Source organism: Elephantulus edwardii, unplaced genomic scaffold (assembly GCF_000299155.1).
Source record: "Elephantulus edwardii isolate Elephantulus edwardi_28Jun2011 unplaced genomic scaffold, EleEdw1.0 scaffold00007, whole genome shotgun sequence".
NCBI classification, from domain to species: Eukaryota; Metazoa; Chordata; class Mammalia; order Macroscelidea; family Macroscelididae; genus Elephantulus; species Elephantulus edwardii.
This window is the reverse complement of record NW_006399757.1, coordinates 1,220,953-1,243,667: the sequence shown is the minus strand read 5'-3', so window position 1 is coordinate 1,243,667 and position 22,715 is coordinate 1,220,953. Positions and strand designations below refer to the sequence as shown.

The 22,715-nt window shown below is 37.4% G+C and overlaps 1 protein-coding gene across 4 annotated transcripts in view; it reads right to left on the bottom strand.

Moving 5' to 3' along the window:
- DYNC1I1 (dynein, cytoplasmic 1, intermediate chain 1) overlaps nucleotides 1-22,715 on the bottom strand; it is a 397,792-nt gene that overhangs the window by 278,674 nt on the left and 96,403 nt on the right. For all 4 annotated transcript variants that reach the window (XM_006880224.1, XM_006880223.1, XM_006880225.1 and 1 more), the window contains one exon: nucleotides 13,395-13,510. In XM_006880224.1, the coding sequence (XP_006880286.1) occupies nucleotides 13,395-13,510 (116 nt within the window). The remainder of the gene's footprint in view (nucleotides 1-13,394; nucleotides 13,511-22,715) is intronic.

Genomic DNA, 22,715 nt, shown 5'->3' with positions numbered 1-22,715 from the left:
CAAAACAGTCTGCCACTTCTTTCACCCATGGAGCAGTTAGTAGATTTGAATGAAAAGGCATTCAGTTAGCAGTTGAGCACTTAACCACTCTGTCTCCAGGGCTCCTACCAAGGCTCATCCATCATTTTAAAGGAAATATCAGGGGTTCTGAAGACACTAAAATTAATCTCTGTGGGAGAAATCTGAAACCCAAGTTTAGAGTCCATTCAGACATCAGGAATGGAGGATGATGCTATTTTTCTTGAAGTAAATGTTTCTTTTTTGGCAGTATTTTAAGTGTGTGTGTGTGTGTGTGTGACACACACACTTGATTTTTTAATTGAATATATACTGTATAATATATAAACTCTAACTCTTGCTCATAAGAAAGAGTGATAGGAGATGGTGATCGAATATACATACTATTTAGTAGAATTATAAAGAGTTTAGATAAGACATTCTACCTAGGCTTGTGGGCAAGTTAGGAGAAAGTGGGGATGAAATAAAGAAAACTTCTAGGTATTAATGATGGGTCTTAAAGAGCAGCAGAGTTTCAAACACATAATTATTTGGCCAGAGGACATGACATAAAAGAGAAAAAACATCTTTGTAAGATGGCAAGGCCTTAGCAAAAAACAGAGTCAAGAGGATGAAGTAGTTTGCAGAGTCTTCTTTGATTATAACATTGACTTTCAATCTTGACTGCTCATTGTAATAATCTGAGAATTTTTAAGATCCTGGGGACATAAATGATTGTATGAAATATAATGTAAACAGAAGACTGCATAAAACACAATGTACATGAATGAAGAACAATGTAAACAAATCATGGTATGAAAATAAATAACATATAATAAAGAGAAAAATAAGACACCATGAGGGAAACCCAGGTATCTGAACATTTCTAAAGTTCCTTGACTGATTCTAATATGCACTAGATATGAAAATTAAATTGAAGAGAGTGGATGATGAGGATGGCTGAGGAGGTTAGTGTCATACCTGAGAGGGGTTTCTAGGATTACAAGGCATCCATTCATTCAGTATTCATCTCAAGTCACAGAAAGTTTTCAGGCAAGAGGAAGACATGATCAGAGCTGTCTCTGAGAATTAGTCTTTGTTGAAAGTTTCCCTGTCATATACATTTGATACGGACAGACTGAAGAAACAGAAATGAGGTACAGACTTTCCTCATGTCTGGTTACTATGGAAACAGAGTCACATCATTCAAAAAGGGCAGGCTTCCAACTTGTGCTTTGTAATGACTGGGATTCCTTTCCATATGTTCTCTGGTGGCACTGGGGTCTCTTTTGCCTATTGTGTCTTAATTATCTTAAATTTCTTCAACTTTCCTTTTCACATTGCTTCCTTGGAGAGGGTTTGCACAGGCAGACAAGCAGGATAATGGAGCTTATTAACTAGCACCAAAATAAAAGAACCTGGAAGATACTAAAAGAACATTTGGCTTCAACTGAAGGAAAGAGGTCATCCAGTCTCTGGGAGGGTGGCATTGTGGGAAGAAGCTATAATTCCAGGAAGCTCTGGGTGTGAATCCTGGCTTGTTCAGTTACTGGCATGGCAAACTCCCTGAGTCTTTGTTTCCTTATAAAATAAGAAAGACACCATCTATCTATCACAGGAATGAGGATTATTGAAGAAATATGAAATAATAATTCATACTTTGCTGAGCAAGTAATATGAAGGCAAAAGAAGGGTGGTGATTTTGAAACTCACCTACTTCAATTAAGTACCTAGAATTACCATGCTTCTCAAAGTTAGCCATAATGCATTACTATACACACAACCAAATGCTTTTGCACATTTAATATAACACAAGGAAACATTTACCTGGTATTCTGTACTTTCAGCCCAGATCCTTCCAACACCAGCAATGATGTCTCTTGTTTCATGGCCTCTTTTGAATCCAAATTGAATTTCTGGCTGCTTCCTGTCACTGTATATCCCAGCTGTTTTTTAGTAATATTCAGCAAGATTTTACTTGTTTGTGATATTATTATTCTCTTGTAGGATAAATTCTGCACTCTGTTGGCTCACTTCTTTTTGCTGTTGTTGAAATGAGCATAGGTATAAATCTCTTCCAGTTGGTTGGATGGGAATATCTTTTAAATTTTACAGCAAATGCCTGGCAAACTGGCTAGAAGAGAGGTTCTCTCCCACTCCCCCAAAAAAGGTACATCAAGCAGTATCATTAATATCACCTGCAAGTAAAATATTTCTGAAGATTAGTAAAAACCAGAACAGTACATTAACAAAGAACTGCCAGAAACTCAAGCTAAACTTAGAAGAAGTCTTGGTATCATAGAGATCACTGCTAGTTGTTTGGCATCAAAGATATTATTGCTATTGTTTCAGTAATAATTTGCTGAAACACAGAATACCAAAGGATGACAATTTACATTTTATTGACAATGAAAAGGCATTTGACTGGGTAGATCATAACAAATTATGACTAACATTGAGAAAAATGGGCATCACAGGACACTAAATTGTGCTCCGGCAAAACCTATACCTAACTAAGAAGCTGTTGTCCAAATAGAACAACTGTATGATTGACAGTCAAGGAAGTTGCGCATCAGGGCTGTAACCATTCTTCATACCTATTCAATCTATATACTCAACAAATCACTTGAGAAGCCAGACTTATGAAGGAGAATATAACATCAGGATTGAACAAAGTCTCATTAACAATCTGCTTTGCAGATGATACAACCTTCCTTGCTGAAATTGAGAAGAACTTCAAACACTTGCTGCAGAAGATCAAAGACTATAACCTTCAATATTCATTTCAATATCAATAAAAAAAAATCCTCACCATTGGGCCAATAGGCAATATCATGATAGACTGTCAACAATTTAATTTTACTTGGGCTCACAATGATCACCCTTGGTACCAGTGGTCAAGAAATTTAAAAAATGTGTTGTATTGGGAAAATTTGCTGTCAAAGACTTCTCCAAAGTGCATCATGATGTCAATTTAAACACTACAGTGTATCTAATCCAAGCCATGGTCTTACATATTACTTACTATGCATCTGAAAGGTGGACAATGAATTTGAATTGTGGTGTTGAAGAAGAGTACTGCATATTCCACGGGCTGACAAAAGAATAAACAGATATGTCTTGGAGAAAGTGCAACCAGAGTGCTCCTTAGAGGCAAGGATGGTGAAACTTCAAAAACATGCTTGGAAAGGTAGATATTTCACTGAAAGAGAGGAAGACCTTCAACAATATGGACTGACACACTGACAGTAACAATAGGCCCAAGTGTATGCGAGATGATGAGGATGGCACATGACAGTTCATAATGTCATATGAGTTGTAGCTAACTCAATGGCATCTAACAACAACAGTATGACAAACTGATAGACAAGTGATAGCATTATGCTATAAACGTCAGTAAAAGTGCTCCACAAAGTTTTCAGGGCTGACAATATTTACAAAAGTGGATTTCCACAACTTTCTCCCAAGGAGCAGCTGGTGGTTTATTTACGTATAATTTGTCTTTTTTTAATAGGGTTACTATGAGTCATGCTTGACTCGAGAGCACCTAAGAACAACAACGACAACTGTACCACTAGGAATTTTACATGACCTTTCACAGTTGACCTTTATGAAGTAGTTATTATCATGCTTGTTTGCAGATGAAGTACCTGAGGTTTATAGAAGTAATAGAACATATTGCTGCATTTGCAACACACAATCTCTTTTCACTTCTTTTAACACTTTAACCTTTGCTCATTGTTCAAACTTTTTATATATTTCATTGATTTCTTCTCAGGGAGTCTCAAAATTTGTAAAAAATTTCTACTCCCTTCCAACAGAAAGATGATTGTTCTCATTTTTGCCCAACAGACTCCTCCAATACAAATTTATGTTTCTTACCTATAAGTTTCTCTGTCCACGAAATTCTCTCCACTTGTGCTGTACATTTACCTCAAGCTTTCTCACTTAGACCAACCTACTTATTCTCTGTAATCTTACAAGGTTACCTATAACAGCTCTGTTGGGTTCAACAAAATTGTTACATATTTTGTCATATATTCAGTAGAGACAACATAAAAATAATGGATTCCTTAGTAATATCTTGCCATTTCATCTTCTCCACAACAGACCAATTTGTTTTCTTGGCAGTTCATGGTATGTTGAAGAATCTTCTCCAGCACCAAAGCTCAAAGGCATCAATTCTTCTGTCATCCTTAGTCATTATCAGCTCTCTGACACATAGCAAGTAATAGTGAAGACTGGCCTAGATGAGGCATATCTTAGTTTCTGGACTGACAGCATTGGTTCTCAGTATTTTGGAAAGGTCTCTGACAGCAGATTTACCTAATGCAATTCGTCTTTTGATTTCCGAACTGCTGATGCTAAGAGTGTTGATTGTGGAGCTGAGCACGCTGTAATTGTCAACAACCTCAATCTCTTCTCTATTTACTACGGTATTGCCAATTTGCCCAGTGGTGAGAATCTTTGTCTTCTTGATGCTGAGCTTCAATCCATATTGAAGACGGCAGTCCTTGACATTTTGCAGCAAGGACTTCAGGTCCTCCTCAGTTTCAGCAAACAAGGTTGTGTCATCTGCATAATGTAGGTTATTGATGTGTCTTCCTCCAAATCTAATGCCATATTCCTCCCCATAAAGACCAGCCTGATATTAATATTGATTGATAGGTCAGAGTGCCAGAGAAGGACGGATAATCTCCTGTGTGTGTACTGTAAAACCTGCTGGAAGGTCAGCTATGGGTCAGTTCCAACTTGAGAGTACACAACTATATATATATCTATTTCTAATGCTTCAGGTCTTCTGTTCATAGGGTCACCATAAGCCATGCTGGATGGCAATAAACAACAACAAATTACATATAGATATAAATATTGATAAAGATGACAGAGGAGAGAGATAGAGAGATAAGATAGAGATAGAGATATAGAGATCTCACACACATATATACACAACTGATATCTTTGCTTTTAAAAAAATTTCAAATAATCAAGTCTTATCATTGATATCTTCCAAGACTTGGTTTTCAATTAATGCTGAGACCATCTTTCTCTAGAATATTGATTTGGCAGGGGATTAACCATTAACACTAGCTGACTGAGTGAACTAAATTTTAAGAGAAGTTCTACATTGGTCTATGTTGATACTTCAAAGTATATACTAGCAGTTTCTTCCAAACTGCTGCCCGTTTTAAAAGTTTCTTGTAAATCTTAGACTGCCAATATATTACTGGCGTTGAAATTCAATCTATGTTTCTCACAACTTCCACAAACATATTTAACACAGTTATGCATATATTACTTAGTGTAAACATGACTCACTTAGGTATAAAGAGTTTTTAAAATTTTTAATGTTTCACCACCATGTCACTCCTCAGAAACAACCTTAGGGCTACTTCATAGTAGTTTCAAACATTGCTCCTATAAAACATCATTACATATTAACAAAAACTCCATTCAGACAAGAAGAATGGCAAACTGGCTGGAGGCAACTCATATAACACACGTGCAGTTTTAATTAAATTCATTAAAAATGCTATGTCTCTCAGTAGATTTGAGGGCAGATAGAACCACTTAACAATAGCCATGATCTAATCTAGTTTGTCAGAGCTAATAACAAAACAAATGTAATTCTCATATAAAGACACATCCAAAAAGTTCACGAATGAGGAACTGTGGTGTGTTTTTTTCTAAAGTAATATTTATAAATTATTGCAAGATGTTACCAGTCTCAGACCATGGTTGCAATTTCTAATTCCAGTGAGTTGATAAAAGGTGCTATTAATAAAAAGGCACACTTTGGGCAGCTGACATAACTAATTAAGTAATTTGAGTAAAAATACAAAATTTCAGTAGGAAACCCAGACAGGGATGAAATCACTCAATTTTCCAAACGCCAGAAGGCCTTGAAAAAAGGGCAGACCACAGAACACTTTTATGCCTAACCAAAACCAAATAAAATGATCCAATGTACAAATAGGCTTCAGATGATATAGTGTGACGAGAGAGTTCAACTATGTAGGCAAACCTTTCATTTTCTTACCCAAATGTGCCAAGCCAAAGATTACCAACATAGGGAGGGTGGGGGAAGTCTTATTTCCTTAGCGTGTTGTCTCTGCAAGAGAGGCAAGAGAAAAATGTTCCTACCTCTTCAAATTTCTGTGTGCTTCACTAAACTAATGTTCAATACTTGGAACTCAAGATCTGGGTTAAATTAAAGCAAAATCAGAGAAAATGGTACCAGATGGACATGAATTTACCTAGGCTGACACTTGTAGTAACAGTTATTAGAAGAGGGATCACCACCAGCCCACCCAAGGCTACTTCCAGCAGCCAAAATCACTACTTGTTTCTAATACCTGAAGGTGACTCTTCTGATATCACTGAGCATAAATTATGGAATAAAGGCAACAGCTGTCCAAATTTCTGTTTAGGCACTTTGAAAAATATGGTATATTCTATTTCTCTATCCTCTTTCTCTGAAACAGATATATATCTATCTCCCTCAGCTCATTCTTATTGAGAAATCCTCAATTTTGGCCACAAAAGGCACAAAAATAACAGCAAAAAATGCATATTTGCAATAAAATTACACTGAATGTAAATTATTTAAATGTACTTGCAAAGAGGAAAAAGTATAGCAGAATGGATAAAAAGCAAGATCAAACATTATGTGACCTTCAAGAGACATTAGACACCAGGTACAAATTTTTAAAAAAATTTAAAAAGTATAGGGGGAAAAATAAAATTAATGGCAACTTAATATAAGAAGTGGCAAAATGTAATTTCTGACAAGAGAGATCTCTGTCCAAAATTCAGCACAAGGGACAAGGAAGGCATTATATAATGATTTCTTCAACAAGAGGACAAAATATCTATGTTGTTGTTGTTATGTGTCGTCGAGTCGTTTCCGACTCATAACGACCCTATGCACAACAGCCCTAATCCCTTCTCTATCCTGCGCCAACCGCACCACTTCTGACACACCCATCCCGATTACCCCAGTCACCGAATCAATCCATCTCATAGAGGGTCTTCCCCTCCTGCGTTGTCCCTCCACCCTCCCAAGCATGATGTCCCTCTCCAAGGACCCGTCCCTCCTGGCAATATGTCCAATGTATGTCAGACGAAGCCCCAGAATCCTTGCCTCCAAGGAGTAGCTTGGTTTAATCCTCTCCAAGATAAATCTGTTTGTTTTCCTGGCAGTCCAGGGTACATTCAGTACCCTTCTCCAGCACCACAGCTCAAAAGCATCCACTCTCCTTCTGTCCTCCCTAGTCATTGTCCAACTCTCTGATGCATAACAAGCGATTGCAAATACCATGGCCTGTATCAGGCGCACCTTAGTCTCCAGAGAGACACTGTTGCTCCTGAGTACTTTGGAGAGGTCCCTAACAGCAGACTTTCCCATCGCGATACGCTTTTTGATTTCCTGACTGCTGGTGCCAAGAGTGTTGACTGTGGAGCCGAGCAAACTGAAGCTGTGAACAATCTCAATCTCTTCGTCATCCATCCTGACGTTGCCAATTGGTCCAGTGGTGAGAATCTTTGTCTTCTTGACATTGAGCCTCAGCCCATACTGAAGGCTGCAGTCCTTGACCCTTTGCAGCAAGTGCATGAGGTCCAAAATATATAAACCAAACATAAACAACCCTACAATAATAGACTCCAACATACCATCTTTTAAATGAAGAACAGACAACTAAAAAGAAATTAAACAAAGAAGCAGAAGATCTTAATCACACAAACAACTTGAGCTCATAAACATATACAGAACATACCACTCAATAAAAAGAATAATATATACTTTTTCCAGTACACATGGAATATTAACCAGAGTTGACCACATATTAGGCCACAAAATAAGCCTCAACAAATTTAAAAATATTAAAATTAAAACAACTTCTTGGTTCATCATGTTATAAAATTCGAAATCAATAGCTGGAAGTCCAGGTGATAAAAATCAACTGCTTGTTTCCTTTCCATGAAGATGGCGCTGAAAGTGAAAACGGAAGCCCCTGTCCCTCGCAAAACTAAGCCAAAGCAAAGGTGTTAAGGGCCAAGAAGGCAGACCTGAAGTGCATCCACAGTCACAAGAAAAAGAATATCTTCTCTGGTGGCCTAAGACCCAATTTGGCAGCCCAAATACCCCTGGAAGAGTGTCGCCCAGGAGAAACAAGTTTGATCACAATTCCAATACCGCTGAGTTAGCCATGAAGAAGACAGAAGATAACACACTTGTCTTCATTGTGGGTGTCAAGGCCAATAAGCACCAAATCAAATAAGCTATAAAGAAGCTGTATGGTATTGATGTGGCCAGGGTCAACACCTTGATTAGGCCTGATGGAGTGAAGAAGGCCTGTTTGACTTGCTCCTGACTATGATACTTTGGATGTTTCCAACATAACTGGGATCATCTAAATTGAGTCCAGCTGGCTTATTATAAACACAAATTTTTCTCACCATTAAAAAAAATCAGCCGCATGGTAACTGAAGACGTTTTCAGCACTAACTGAAAAACTACTGAATAATAAAAGGGAATTAGAAAAATAATTCACAGAAACAAATGAGGATGAAATGCTAGCATTTCAAAGGACAATTTATAGTAACAGACTCAAATTTTAAAAAAAGGAATCAAGAGTCTTACTCCAATTCTGATGCTACATTCCTCCTCAAGCCCAGCCTCCTAATGAAGGAAGAAGTTCAAGCTGCTCAGGAGTTAATAGCACAGTAATTAACATATTTCAACAAACAGAATCTACCCTGGATGCGCTCACCAAGTTGTTCCAAGAAATCCAGAGGACAACCATCAGTCCAGCTGACTGGAAGAGATCCATATTTGTTCCCATTCCAAAGAAAGGTGATCCAACAGAGTGTGGAAATTCTCTAACAAGATAGTTGATATCACATACAAGCAAGATTCTGCTGAAAATTATCCAAATCCGACTGGAATAGCATGTCAACTGAGAATTGCCAGATGCACGGGCTGAGTTTAGAAGAGGCTATGGTACTAGAGGTATTATAGATAATGTTTGATGGATGAAAGCAGAGAATGTCTATCTTTGGTTCATTGACTATGCAAAGCCATTTGACTGTGTGGGTCGCAACAAACTGTGCCTATTTCTGAGAAGAATGGGAATGCCAGGACACTTGATTGTGCATATGCAAAACTTATATTTAGACCAGAAGGCAGTAGTCAAAACAGAGCAAGGAAACATTGCATGGTTTAAAATCAGGAAGGATATACGCTAGGGATGTGTTCTATCTCCATACCTTTTCAATTTATAAGTGAAACTAGTCATAATAAGAGTCTTTAAAGAAGTTTTGTAAAAATCAAACACTTCATTTAAATTCTGTGCATTACTGAGTATAATCTTTTTTCAAATTATCTTTTTCTTTCTTCATTAATTTACATTGTCTCAAAGAACCTTTTGCAAAAGAACCTTTTGCAGGACAAATACTGCATAGTGCCACTGTTGTAACATGGGACTGACATCAGGATTGGGAGGAGACTGAGGAAGATGGGATAAATCATGTATACTGCATTGAAATAGATTATGGAGAGAACTTTTTAAAAGGAATATATGGTTAAATATTATTGTCACAGCAGAAATCCAGAATGAAGTCTGCATAGTGGAGTGGACTTGGGGGGAGGGATTGTATAACAATGAAATAATTTATCTTTTACTTTTCAAAGAGACCAGCAAACTGGGGGGTGGGGGGGTAGACAGGGAGAAAAGTGCAACAATGAATGAATGGAAATCCAAAGTCTCTAAACTTTCATTAAAATTAATAATAATAAAAAAGGTACCTTTTCTGTGTTTCTCGTAACAGGTTATTATGGCCATAAACTAATATCCACTGTAAAAAAAATTTATTACAATGCACAATGAGCTGGGGGAAAGCTTCCAAAGTACTTCCCACACTTTCTACTTCACTTAACAAAGTAAAATGAGAATGTATAAGCAACAATGAATATACTCGAACTCCATTAGATGTAGAACCGATCAACAATCAGAGCTCATGAACCTGAATATTGTTAATTTTCCATAGCCAAATAATGGCTTAAGAAAGAATCCATATTCCTTCATATGTGCAAGTACAAGGTAAGATGGACCTTACACATCACAACTCCCTTAAACACACACTCAGAACCCTACTGTGCAATAAAATTTGCAAAAATTGTTTTCAGGAAAGCTCCCTATTGCTCAGGCTCCGTCTCAGGAGCCAATCCCAGTCAGCCATGTGACACCAGCTCCCTGGCAGCTGCCCTGTCCTGTTGCCTCTCAGCTCCACAGCCAGGTGGATAGGTGACTCTGGACAGCTAAAGGTCAAGGACTAGCTGTGGTGAGAAGTCAATGTGTGAACACAAATTTAAGTTGTTCCTGTCCAAACGTATCAGGAATTGCTTTAATATCAAGAACTAAGGTAGTTGGCTTTGAGTTCAAATTTGCATTGTGGAATTTGAAAGATCTCAAAGCTTACCACCGCAAAAAAAAAAAAAAAAAAAAAAAAGCTTCATGGGTCTTGTTAACAAAACAAAGACCTTCTGCCAATAATTCAGAAATAAATTCCCCCTTTCCGGCTGTTTGGATCACAACATAATGAGGGCTCCCAAGCTCTGCAGCAATAAAAAGGAATGTACAGGCTTTTCCTTTTGATGTGCTCCAGTTTAAAAGGTTAGAGTTGATGCCTTTTCATCCCTAATTTATCTTTCCTTGTAAATATTTCTGTACAATGTCCAATATCTGAAGTATACACATTTAAATAAAAATACTTCGCTCCTTCTCCTATTTCAGTTGTATAACTTTATGTTATGGGTCAAATTTGGGGCTAAATAAACATACCTCAGGCTATAATTCTCAAAATACCTCTGACAGTAAATTGACTAAAACAAATATTTTAGTTGAGTAGTGAGGTGGCTTTTTATCTTGCCAACAGTTCCAAGACAGGCCAGGTAAACTCTCAAAAGACTCTCTACTCACTAAATTTCTGCTTCATTTAATCTATGATATGAAAGTTTGTTGCAGTGATTTGTTTAAAATATTACCACCAGAGGGTGCTACTTGTTTGCTTTCTAAAATCTATTTCACTGCTGGGTTTGAAACTTTGAAGGAAGCCCTGCTGCCCAGAATCACCCCCATAGCAGTATTAGCTGCATTCTTCTTTACAGATTCCTGCTTTACTTGCTTTCCCTCTCTCACCCCCTTTTCTTTCTCTCTCTCCCCTCTTCTCCTTCCTTCTTTCCTTCCTTCCTTCCTTTCTTCCTTCCATCCATCCTTCTTTTCCTTCCTTTCCTCCATCCTTCCCTTTCTCTCTCTCTTTCTTTTTCGTATGACAAAGTGAAATCTTCCTTGGAACAGAAACGTCAATCTAAAGAGGCATCCACTTACTTCCTAAATAACATGCCTCTGGAAACTCTATGAACTTTGATAAATGTTGATAGTTGTAGAGGGGTTTCAGGCCTTTTGTTCACAGGGTTGCTATGAGTTGTGCTCGACTCAAAGGCAATCAACAACAATGCAGCTTGCATGTATCAAAAGTCATTGATTTCATATTTGTAACAAACTAGATGGAGAATGCTAATAATTTTCATTTGCAAGGACTCTGTTTACTATTTACTACACAAAACCAATGAATCCAGAATCCTAGTATCTTTATTACTGCTACACACACTCACAAACACACACAGAGACAAAAATGAAATAAAAAAATAAAACAAACAAACCAAAACCTTCATTCATTACTATCGAGTTATTTCTGGTTAATGGTGAACCTGTAGAACTGGATGCAATGGTTGCATCGCACAGCTGACGTGTGTGAACTGCCCACTTTCTGGTTAGCGGTTAAGCATAATAACAAACAAGAAAATAAAGCTACCATTTTACCCAGCTGTAACAGCAATGCTATTTTCTAGCAATGCAATCTTTACTTACAGTACTTGAATATACCTATTTCTCCCTTTTACTTTTGCATAATTTATTTCTACAAAGAATTTAGAGTTATCAGTTTCAGTTTCTTACTGCCATAGCTTTATAATTCATTGAGATTTGTGGGTGAACTTTCCACTTGATATTTTCCAGTATGTACGAAAGAGACATAGAGTTCAGTTTCCATTCACCCACATGAAACTTGCCAGGAAATATTTTTAAATTATGGTAAGAAACACATACTTGATGTCATTTGAATTGGCCTAACTATAAATCAGGGGTTATCATTATTTTTTCCCATCAAGGAATAGTTTAGAAATATTTTAGGCTTTATGAACCATGAAGTTTCACAACTACTCAACTCAACTATTATAGTGAGAAAACCACCATAGATAAAAATGAGTGGGCATATTGAGAGCTGGGTTCTATAGCAACCCTATTTACAAGGGGCTGGGCTGTACTGTTTCGACCCTTGTAAATGCTGACTCTTAATGTATATACTCTTCTTATTGATTACATTCAAAGAAGTTTCTATTACATTTTTCTCTTAGGATGGTCACTTTCTTTACCCAATTCTGATCAAGACGATCACTCTAATTATCATTTTAAAGTCTGTCCTTGTAGGAATCCTTCTGAGCACCTCCTGTACACTTTCAAAATCAGAACCACAGAGGCTTTGGCATTCAGCGTGTACTGTGATCAAGAAGGATATTGTTACCATGTGTGTGGCATCAAAGCTTTATCATTCAAAATGTCTTTCCTAATTAAAAAAAAAAAAGTCTTTCCTAGGCAATGATTCACTGTTTATCTTGTGCTGAAGTGTTACTGTATTAACGAGAGAGGATTAAGGTGGGCTGGGGCCTCAGTGCTAGCTCTCTCATTTTGAGATGCTCACTTTTCAGCTACACTGCAGCTATCAGGGTACAATGCTCACCAGTCTCTGCAAAATTGACCTGCACACCTATAATCATGTGACTCATTCCCCTGAGGGGTCTGAGTCTCCGGGAGGCCTTCCAGTGAATCACTAAGGGACATAGAGGAATGAAAATGAAATCAAAGATGAACTGTTGCTATTATGGGGCTATCTAACAAGTCAAACATTTGGGACACTGTTGACTCCTCATAGCTTCTAACTGGTCTGGTACTAATCCTAGCAGAATGAATTCTGACTACAGCACACCACTGGCAATACATGGCAACCTTATATACAAAAGCATGGAACTCTACCCAATCCAGCATCATCCTTGTAATCTATATGGTGTTCCCGTCCATCATTATGTCATCATGTCAATCCATCTCATCAAGAGTCTTCCTATCTTTTGCCGACCCTTTATTTTTCCAAATGCAACGACCTTCTCCAGGGACTAGTCCCTCTTGATAACATGCCCAAAGTCTTACCATCTGTCACTCTAAGGAGTCCTTACTACATCTCTTCCAAGACATATAGAAAGCCAACAACAAACAGCTTACCTTCAGACTGATGAGTAGCCAATGGAGTCTGGGTCTCCTTGGAGTAGGACACTACTTCTCTAGGCAAGAAATCCACCTGAGTTACCTTCGACACGCCCAATTTATGCAGTCTTCGTCTATAAGCAACAAAAGATAGACACTTAAGGAGGGAAAGTGCTCCTTGAAGAAAAACAATAATGCAAAGCAAAGAAACAAACCCACGCATGTTTAACTTCTCAATACAACAGTCAGGGTCACACAGTAGAAATGGACTTGAGCTAGAAGACATGACACAGATTCTTGGCCTGCTCAGCCCCTAATTTGCCAGACAATGCCAAATGGGTCCCTTTCTCTTCTTTCTGCCAAATGAAGTCCTGGTCCAGTTAAGATGAATGAGATGCTGCCACTCTAAACATTTCTGATTTTGTGTAATTAAAATTTATGAGAGAAACTTTCATTTCCAATACAGAACTCAAGTCTCTTTAATGAATCGAGGGTGGAGAATGCTATCATACAGGAAGAGAAGAGAGAGTATTCCCTGGAGTCATCGGTGTTATCCATGGGAGCAGTGGCAGCATCCAATTCCAAGGAGGAATATAACATTTTTTATTTCTGGCATAAAAGAACTAACAAACACCAGCTTGTGAATTTGTTTTATGGTACAGATGAGTATTGGGTTGCCAGTGGTAAAGTTCTACCCTGAAATTTTAAAAATAGCTGTGACCTTATAAAACTAAATGTGATCATAGGATCAAATAGGTAAGACTGGAGTGAAGATCCAGAGTAAGACGGGTATATATAAACATAAGTGATTAGTGTAAACTCTGGAAACCCAAATGCTGTGCACATGACATTTATGAGAAACATATGAGCATAAAGAAAATTCTCTGAAGTCAGAGTTGTACTATTTTTTCAGAAGCAATTTTAGGGCATCCCTGATTTACCCCTCTCCTACCTACGAGACTACTTCTGAATACTGATGTAGCATTCTGAGTGCTTGCAGATGTCTTTCACATTCATCATGTCATCTGTCTCCACAACAACTATGTGAGGGGTGTGAGCAGATATTGCCACATTCATTTTGTACATGTAGAAAGTGAGATTCAGTTTAAGGAACATGCTCAAATCATGTGCAATTGGCAAATGTTAGAAGGAAGGCTATAACATTGTCTCTTGTATTCCTGGTCTAATGCTCTTTTCACTAAATTAAGCCTTCCCTACCAAAGGTTGCTAATGGTAAGTTCTCAGAGACCACAGTAATCCAAAGTATATCCTAAGTCATCCAGGAATTATGGAATCACAGAGCCAACATAGTCTGGTGGTTTAATTACATATTCATAGCCTGAACTGGAACCATTCCTACCATTTAATAGCTGTGTGTATGACCTTGAACAAGTCCTCTAACCTCTCAGTGCCTCAATTTCCTCATCTGTAAAATGCAGATAATAATAATAGTACCTGCTCAAAGGATTTTATTTATACATATAATCTACTTAACTGACTTAGATGTAGTAAAGTTTATATATATATTAAATAAGAAACAAGCCTACTGCCTTCAAGTTGCTTCAGACTCATAGTAACCGTCCAACCGGTTCTTATGGTATAAATGTAAGTGGGAGACGACTTACTCATCTTTCTTCTGTAGAGTCACTGGTAGGTTCAAACTGTTCACCTTTTTTGATTATCAGTCCAACATTTAACCTACTATTCTGTCAGTACTTGTATAATATACAGACTATATCTATCTATACATGCATTAGCATTTTAAAATTTTCAGATAAGAAAAATGAGGCTCATTGAGGTTAGGGAATTTTCTCAAAATCACAAAGGAGGTAAGTGATAGCTAGGACTCAATACCAGACCTAGTACTTGAAAGGGAGCTCTGATGACTGAGTGGTAAGAAGTTGCATTGCCAACCGAAAGGCTCACAGTTTGAATCCAGCAGCTGCTCCATGGGAGAAACAAGGGCAGACTCTTTGCATGAAAGTTATTATCCCTGAAAACCTGCTGGAGGCTCAGCTATCAGTAGATTCCAACTCAACAACATATACTTAAAATTTCTGTGGTCACATTTTCTTCTGCTTCTCCCTGCTCAATGCCTTAGCTACTCATTGAGACATACTTACTAAAACCTATGATGGCACAGACACACAGATCAAGAATTCTCAAGAAGTGGTCTGGTTTACTTACATTATTATAATGTGTTTTTCAGCAGAGAGAATGTAACACACTTGCTCCTAGTTCTCAAACTCCTCCATAAAGCCTGTCCAGTAGTTGGTGCATTTCCAAATCATAGACCTTCCCCTTGGGGGCCCTCTAGCATGTTGCACTGCTAATAAAGAGCCCCATATCCTCCAGTTCTAATCTACAAAGCCATTTCACGGGAGAAAGAAGTGTAGTATCCTCCTGATAAGTGTCCTAGCTTTGGAAGGTCAGGGAAGGTTGCTATGAGTTGGAACCAATTCAATGGTAGTGAGTTTGGACTTTTGGAGATTTTGTGGTAGTGTGCGTGTGTGTGTAAGTTGAATTCTCACCACCAGATCTCCTCTGGAGCAACCCTACATTCTACATGTTTCAGTTGATCATAATCCATCGATTTAGGCAGTTTAACATGTTATTGTAGTTAGGTGCCATCTTCTTGGCCATGACTCATAACAGTCTCATGATTAACAGATTGTAACATTGCTCTTTCTTGTGTCACCCTCACAAAAATTCCACTATAGTGCAACCAATTAATCTGTGGCTCTTAGGCTTGGTTTTAACTGTTTTTGGTCAAATATTCTTCCAAGTGCCAAAGTACTGGTCTGTCCATTTGCTATACAGAGGTAACTCATGGTTCCTGTGATGTTAAACACTATGACACTGATGTGTCAAATGTGATAATGGGTACCCATTGTGGACAATGTTTGGTGGAGCTTCCCAATTAAAACAAGCTTGGAAGCAGGAATGGCATCCACTTCTAAAATAGCTTGCCCCCGGAAACCCTATTAACTTGGAGAAATGGTGAAAATCATACAAGTGTTCAGGTCTTTTGTTCATAGGGTCGCTATGAGTCATCTATGCATTGATGACACTTAACAACAACATATCAGTACACCTTAAAGGACTATAACATAGACCATATTCATTTCCTAAAATATTTATAGGTTACAAAACTCTTGTACAACTGTATCTAAATATTTAGTCTGTCTTGCTCGTTGCTGGCAGCTATACCACAAGTATTTCAAGCATCAGTAGAGACAGCCACTATAGATAGGATTCAATGGAGCTTCCAGACTAAGCTGGACTAAGAAGCAGGTATGTCCATCCATTTCTGAAATAACAGGCTTCATAAAAGCCCTATGAATAGGTCTGATATAGTATGTGAAGATAAGCCCCTTGGGTTGGAATTCTCAAAATGTGACTGAGAAAAGCTAGTTCCTCCATGTAGAATCTACCTGACTTAGACGGAGTAAAGCTTTCACCCAATTATGGCACTTCACTTGTAATGTGGCAAGATTAAAAATTAAGAGAAACAGCTGCAAATACCTATTATTAATTAAAATGAAGAATGGACAAAGTATGAATCTATGAAAATTGGAAGTTGTCAAAAAGGAAATGGAGCTCATAGAAGTCAACATCCTAGGAATTAGCTGAAATAAACTGATAAACTGATATTCATTTTGAATTAGATATTCATATGCGCTACTAGCGGGAGCTTTGGTGGCCTAGTGGCAAGAAGCTGCACTGAAATTCCAAAGGCACAAAGTTTGAGGCCACCAACTGCTCTGTGGGAGAAATATGGGAAATCTCCTCCCGTGTGATTAACTGCCTCTAAAAACCTGCTTTGGAGCCAGCTATGAGTCAGTTCTAATTCTATGGTATACAACAACATAATATGCTGTGCTGGCAATAAGAAATTGAAAATGACTGAGGTTGAAGTCATTGTTAAAAAGAATATTTCAAGGTCTATCAGAAACAGGACAACATCCATAGGCATACAGAGAACACATATCAATACAACTCTTATCCAAATATTGACACTGATAACTAAAGTCCAAGATGTTGAAATTGAAGATTTCTACCAAATTATACAGTTAAAAACTGATAAAATATACATTGAGATACATTAATGAAAATTGGTGACCTGACTGTAAAAGCTGGAAACAAAAGAGGAGGACTGGTAGCTTTAAAAATAAGGCCTTGGTGAGAGAAATGAGTCTTGAGATCACATGACAGAATTTTGGTCAATGATTTATTCACGGTAAAAAACTTCTTAAAAATACATAAATGCTCATTATATACATAGATTTCACCTGATGGCATACAGAAAAATCAAACTGACAACATTTGTGGAAAGAGACAGTGGAGACATTCGATATTAGCAGTAAAAACAAGTCCAGGGGCTGACTGTGAAGCAGACCATCAATTACATGTATGAAAGTTCAAATTGAAGCTGAAGACAGTTAAAACAAATACACAACAGTCAAAATATGACTTTAAGTATACTCCGCCTGAATTTGAAAAATCTCAAGAACAGATTTGATTTATTAAATACAAATGGCTGAAGACTAGATGAGTCATATGATGACATCAAGTACAACATCCATGAAGAAAGCAAAAGGTCATTTAAAAAGGCAGCGAAGAAAGAAAAGACCAAAGCAGATATCAGAAAAGACCCTGAAACTTACTTTTTTTTGCAAGTAGAGAGGCCAAGAAGAGGGTAGAAATGATTACATCAAGTTGAACAGAAGATTTAAAAGGAAAACTCAAAACGGCAAAGCAAAATGTTACAACAAAATATGCAAAGAGCTGGAGTGAGAGGGGGAAAAAGGGAAAAATACACCAGGTATTTATCCAGATGAAATAAATGAAGAACAAACTCAAGCCTCTAGCAGCAATAGTGAAAAATTCTATGGGGAAAATCAAGTTTTTTCAGGAACAGGAAACCTTCATAGACATACACAGGAAATCATGATGTAGAAAGCATCAAAAGAAGATGGGTGGACGTGAAACCATAGAGTGGCACAGTTTGGTGGGTAGAGGAGGTAGTGGAAATGGGAAGGATCCAGGTGAAAAGACAGCGTGAGCAAAAGAAATGATGGGCTAAGTCCAATGGTAATTAATTTTACAAAACATAAAGCATGAGAATGATTGCATGAAACATACAGTGACTGAAGAATAGGGTGAAACACAATGTACATGAAATTTACAAGCAAGCCAATAAAAAATGTTAAAAAATAAATAAATAAAATCTGATCCTACAAAAAAAAAGGAAAGAAGATGATGGAAGGAATACGACAAAGTCACTGTACTAAAAAGAATTGGTTGATAAAGAACCATTTCAGAAAGTAGCATGTGATCAAAACAACTAATAATACTCAAAGACGTTTAAGCTACATTGAAGGCATTGGCTAAAAACAAAGCTGCAGGAGTTTATGGAATATTCATTTCGACTCTTCAACACAGATGCAGCCCCCAGACGTGTTCATTAGTCTGCATCAAGAAATTTGGAAGACAGTGATCTGACCTACCAACTAGAAAGATATATATTTATTACTATAAAAATCTAATAAAAAGAATGTGGAAATTATTAAACAATACAATTAATATCACATGTAAGTAAAATCTTGTCAAAGACGACTTAAAAATTACTTAGAGCAGTACATTTATAAGGAACTGCCAGAAGTTGAGGCTGAATTCAAAAGAGGCCATAGAATGAAAGATATTGCTGCTATCAAATTAATCCTGGAAGAAAAAAGAAAATACCAGACAGATGTTTGTCTTTTATTGATTATATAAAGGCATTTGACTGTGTGGATAAGTTATGCATGACATTAATAAAAATGGCAAACCCAGAATATTTCACAGGACTCATGCAAAACTTGTACATAGATCAATAAACAGTAATTGGAACAGAACAAAGGAATAGTGCAAAGTTTAAAATCAGAAAAGTATATGTCAGGGTTCTATCCTTTCTCCATAGCTATCCAATCTGTATGCTAAAAAATAATTCAAGAAGCTAGACTATCAAGAAGAGCATCAGGATTGGAAGAAAATTTGTCAATAATCTATATTACACAGATTACACTGCTTGCAGAAAGAGAAGCATATGTAAAGCACTTGTTGAAGAAAATAAAAGACTATAGCTTTCTATAGGGATAACATTGCAACACCAAGAAAACAAATATTCTAACTACTGGACTGAGAGGCAACATGATGAGGGATGGAGAAAAGACTGAAGTTGTAATAATTACATTTTACTTGGATTAAAAGCCAATCTCCGTAGTAGAAATAATCAAGACATTAAAAGGCATGTTGCAAGGACAAATGTGCTGTCAAGGACATCTTTGAAGTGTTTAAGGGCAAAATTGTCGGTTTAAAGACTAAGGCAATTCTGACCCAAGCCGTTCACTTTCTATGCATATGAAAGTTGGATAATAAATAAAGAAGAATTTATGCCTTTGAATTCTGGTGTTAGTGAAGAGTACTGGATATCCCACGGACTTCCAAAAGGACAAACAAATCTCTGCTGGAAGAAGTGCAACCTTACAGTGCTTCTTAGAGGCAAGAATGGTGAAACCTTGTCTTACATACCTTGGGCATACTGTCAGGAAGGGCCAGGGAAAATATCATGCTACAGGAAAACTGGTCAGTAAAAGAGAAGATTCTCAATGACACAGTGACTGCAACAATGGGCTTGAGCCTGGCAGAGATTGTCAAGATGGCACAGGATAGAGTAAGGCTCAGATTTGTGCTCATAGGGTGGTTATGTGGTAGTCAACTCGAGGGCACTCACCCATACCACAAATAGATAGTGATGATTTTCTTTAACCATTTTCTGGTCCATGAAACATACAACATCCACCTACACTTTCATTTTCTTCTTTAGGTTTTATTGGGCCATGACTTTCACACTGACAGTGCATATAACCATCTCTCTGGAGGGGACCTATGTAACTCAGACAGAAAAAAATAACTCGGTGCTGTAAATTACTGATTTTACATGGTATTGCCATGAAGTGATAGATCCTGGAGGTGTGATGTTGCAACACATTTGTTTTTTTTTAAACTAAGAGATAAGACTTTAAGTCTTTTTCTAGGTTCCTGCATGTTATTTTAAAGTTGCTTTTCTGAAAATGATTCCATATTTGCACAAATATTGCATCTTCAGTCTCCTTAAACCACATGTACCTGCGAAAGAATCTAGAAGGTACTGTAGAGTCCAAAAAGCTATCAGTACCACCAACCCTAACCCCATGTCCAAAAGGCCACATGCATCCTACATAATTTACCCCAGACTTCAAGGAGATATATGTATCCCATATAATTTTATCCTTAGAGGCCATAGGAACATATGTGTTCCACATAATATGTATCAAAATGTGTGTTTAATAAAAAATTTCAGAAATATTCCTTGATTCATAAAGCTTAATATTAATGAAAACACATGTAATAACACAAAACTCAGTGTGGAAATATATCAAAATTTACATAACAAAATTTCAGATCTATCCCTTGATTCATAAAGTTTAATGTTAATGAAAACACATGTGTCAACAAAAAGTCAATGTGGAAATAACTGACCCATGAAAGAGTAAAAAATTACATTACATTCCTTGTTTTTATCCATGGTGTATGCAGATTATATTTCTTTTATTCAGGGGCACAAGTTAAACTTCACTGCCAAGTGGGGGGAAATTTCACTATAGTATTAACATGGTTTGCTACAGAAGGTCAAAGACTGCAGCCTTCAATATGGCTTGTGTCTCAACATCAAGAAAACAAAGATTTTTACCACCAGCCCAAAAGGCAGTATCATGATAGATTAACAAACTGAGTTTGTTAATTATTTCACCTTATTTGGATCCACAATCAGAACTCTTAGCACCAGCAGTCAAGAATTCAAAGACGAGTTATACTGGGAAAATTTTCTGTTTAGCATTGCTCCAGAATCCTGAAGAGCACTGATATCTGTCTAGAGACTAAAGTGTGCCTGGTCCAGGTCATGGTGTACTCAACTGCATGCTAAGTACCTGAAAGCTTGGCAAATAAATAAAGATGGCGGAAAAACTGATGACTTTCAGGTGTGGTGCTGGAGAAGAATACTGAACATACTATGGACTGCAAAGAGAACAAACAAATCTCTCCTGGAGAGGGTGAATGCAGGTTGCTCCTTGGAGGCAAGGATTTTGAAGCTGTGTCTCACATTCTTTGGGCATGTTGCCAAAAAGGACTACTCCTTAGACAAGGACGTCATGTTTGGAAGGGTACAGGGTCACTGCAAAAGAGGAAGTAAGACCCTAGATAAAGTGGATAGACACAGTGACTCTGGAAATAGGGTCAGGTGTATCAGAGATGGTGAGGTTAGCCCAGGATAGGGCAGGGTTCAGAGCCACTGCTCATAGGATATCTATGAGTCATAGTCAACTCAACAGCACACAACAAAAACTCAACTTCCTGTCTTTCCAACTAATTTAAGAACTCCATTCTGCTCTTCAGATCTGATTCTGTAATTTCTATCCTATTACTCATCATCCCATAAAAGAATAATCTCATTGTTTTACTACTGTACATATAAACACTTATGCTACAGGTCCTGTTAGAAGTTACTGTCTTTTTCCCCATACGAGGCAGATGAATTGACTTATAAATATATAAATGTATCTCTATGTTCTAGAAAAGGTTAGCAGGGTATAATGAAGAAAGGAAAGGAGAACAAATTATACAGAAATATAAATTAAAATCAATTATCTAAATCTGTTTTTATTAAATACTTTCACTCTGGTAGTTTATTCTAGACTAAGAGACTATGATAAAACATTTTAAATTATTGAGCTAATTTTATATTCTGGTTTAAGCCACTATATGAAGAATCTTCAAAATTTCTTAACTTATACTGGGAGCTCACATGACCCAGTGGTGAGAAGCTGTGCTCCAATCTTGAAAGCACACGGTTCAGATCCACCAACTGCTCCCCAGGAACAGAATAGCAATCTCCTCCCACATGATTAAGTGCCTCAGAAAACCCACCAGAGGGTCACCTGTGGGTCATTTCCAACTTAGTACACAACAATAATATATTAGGATTAGATTTTACCATATTCTTGGATATTACTCCAGATTACTTTGTTTCCACAGAGCCAGAAATTCTATGAGTGAAACATTTTAAACTTTAAGAACCAGTGGTTCAGAAATATTAGAGTGTAGCGATAACTATATTGATTAACCAGATATACTTGGGCCTCTCCATCCTATAGACAAATCACACAAGAGAAGACGTTAGTCCTACTAAATGTTGTTGTTGTTGTTATGGGCCGTCGAGTCGTTTCTGACTCATAGCGACCCTATGCACAACAGCCC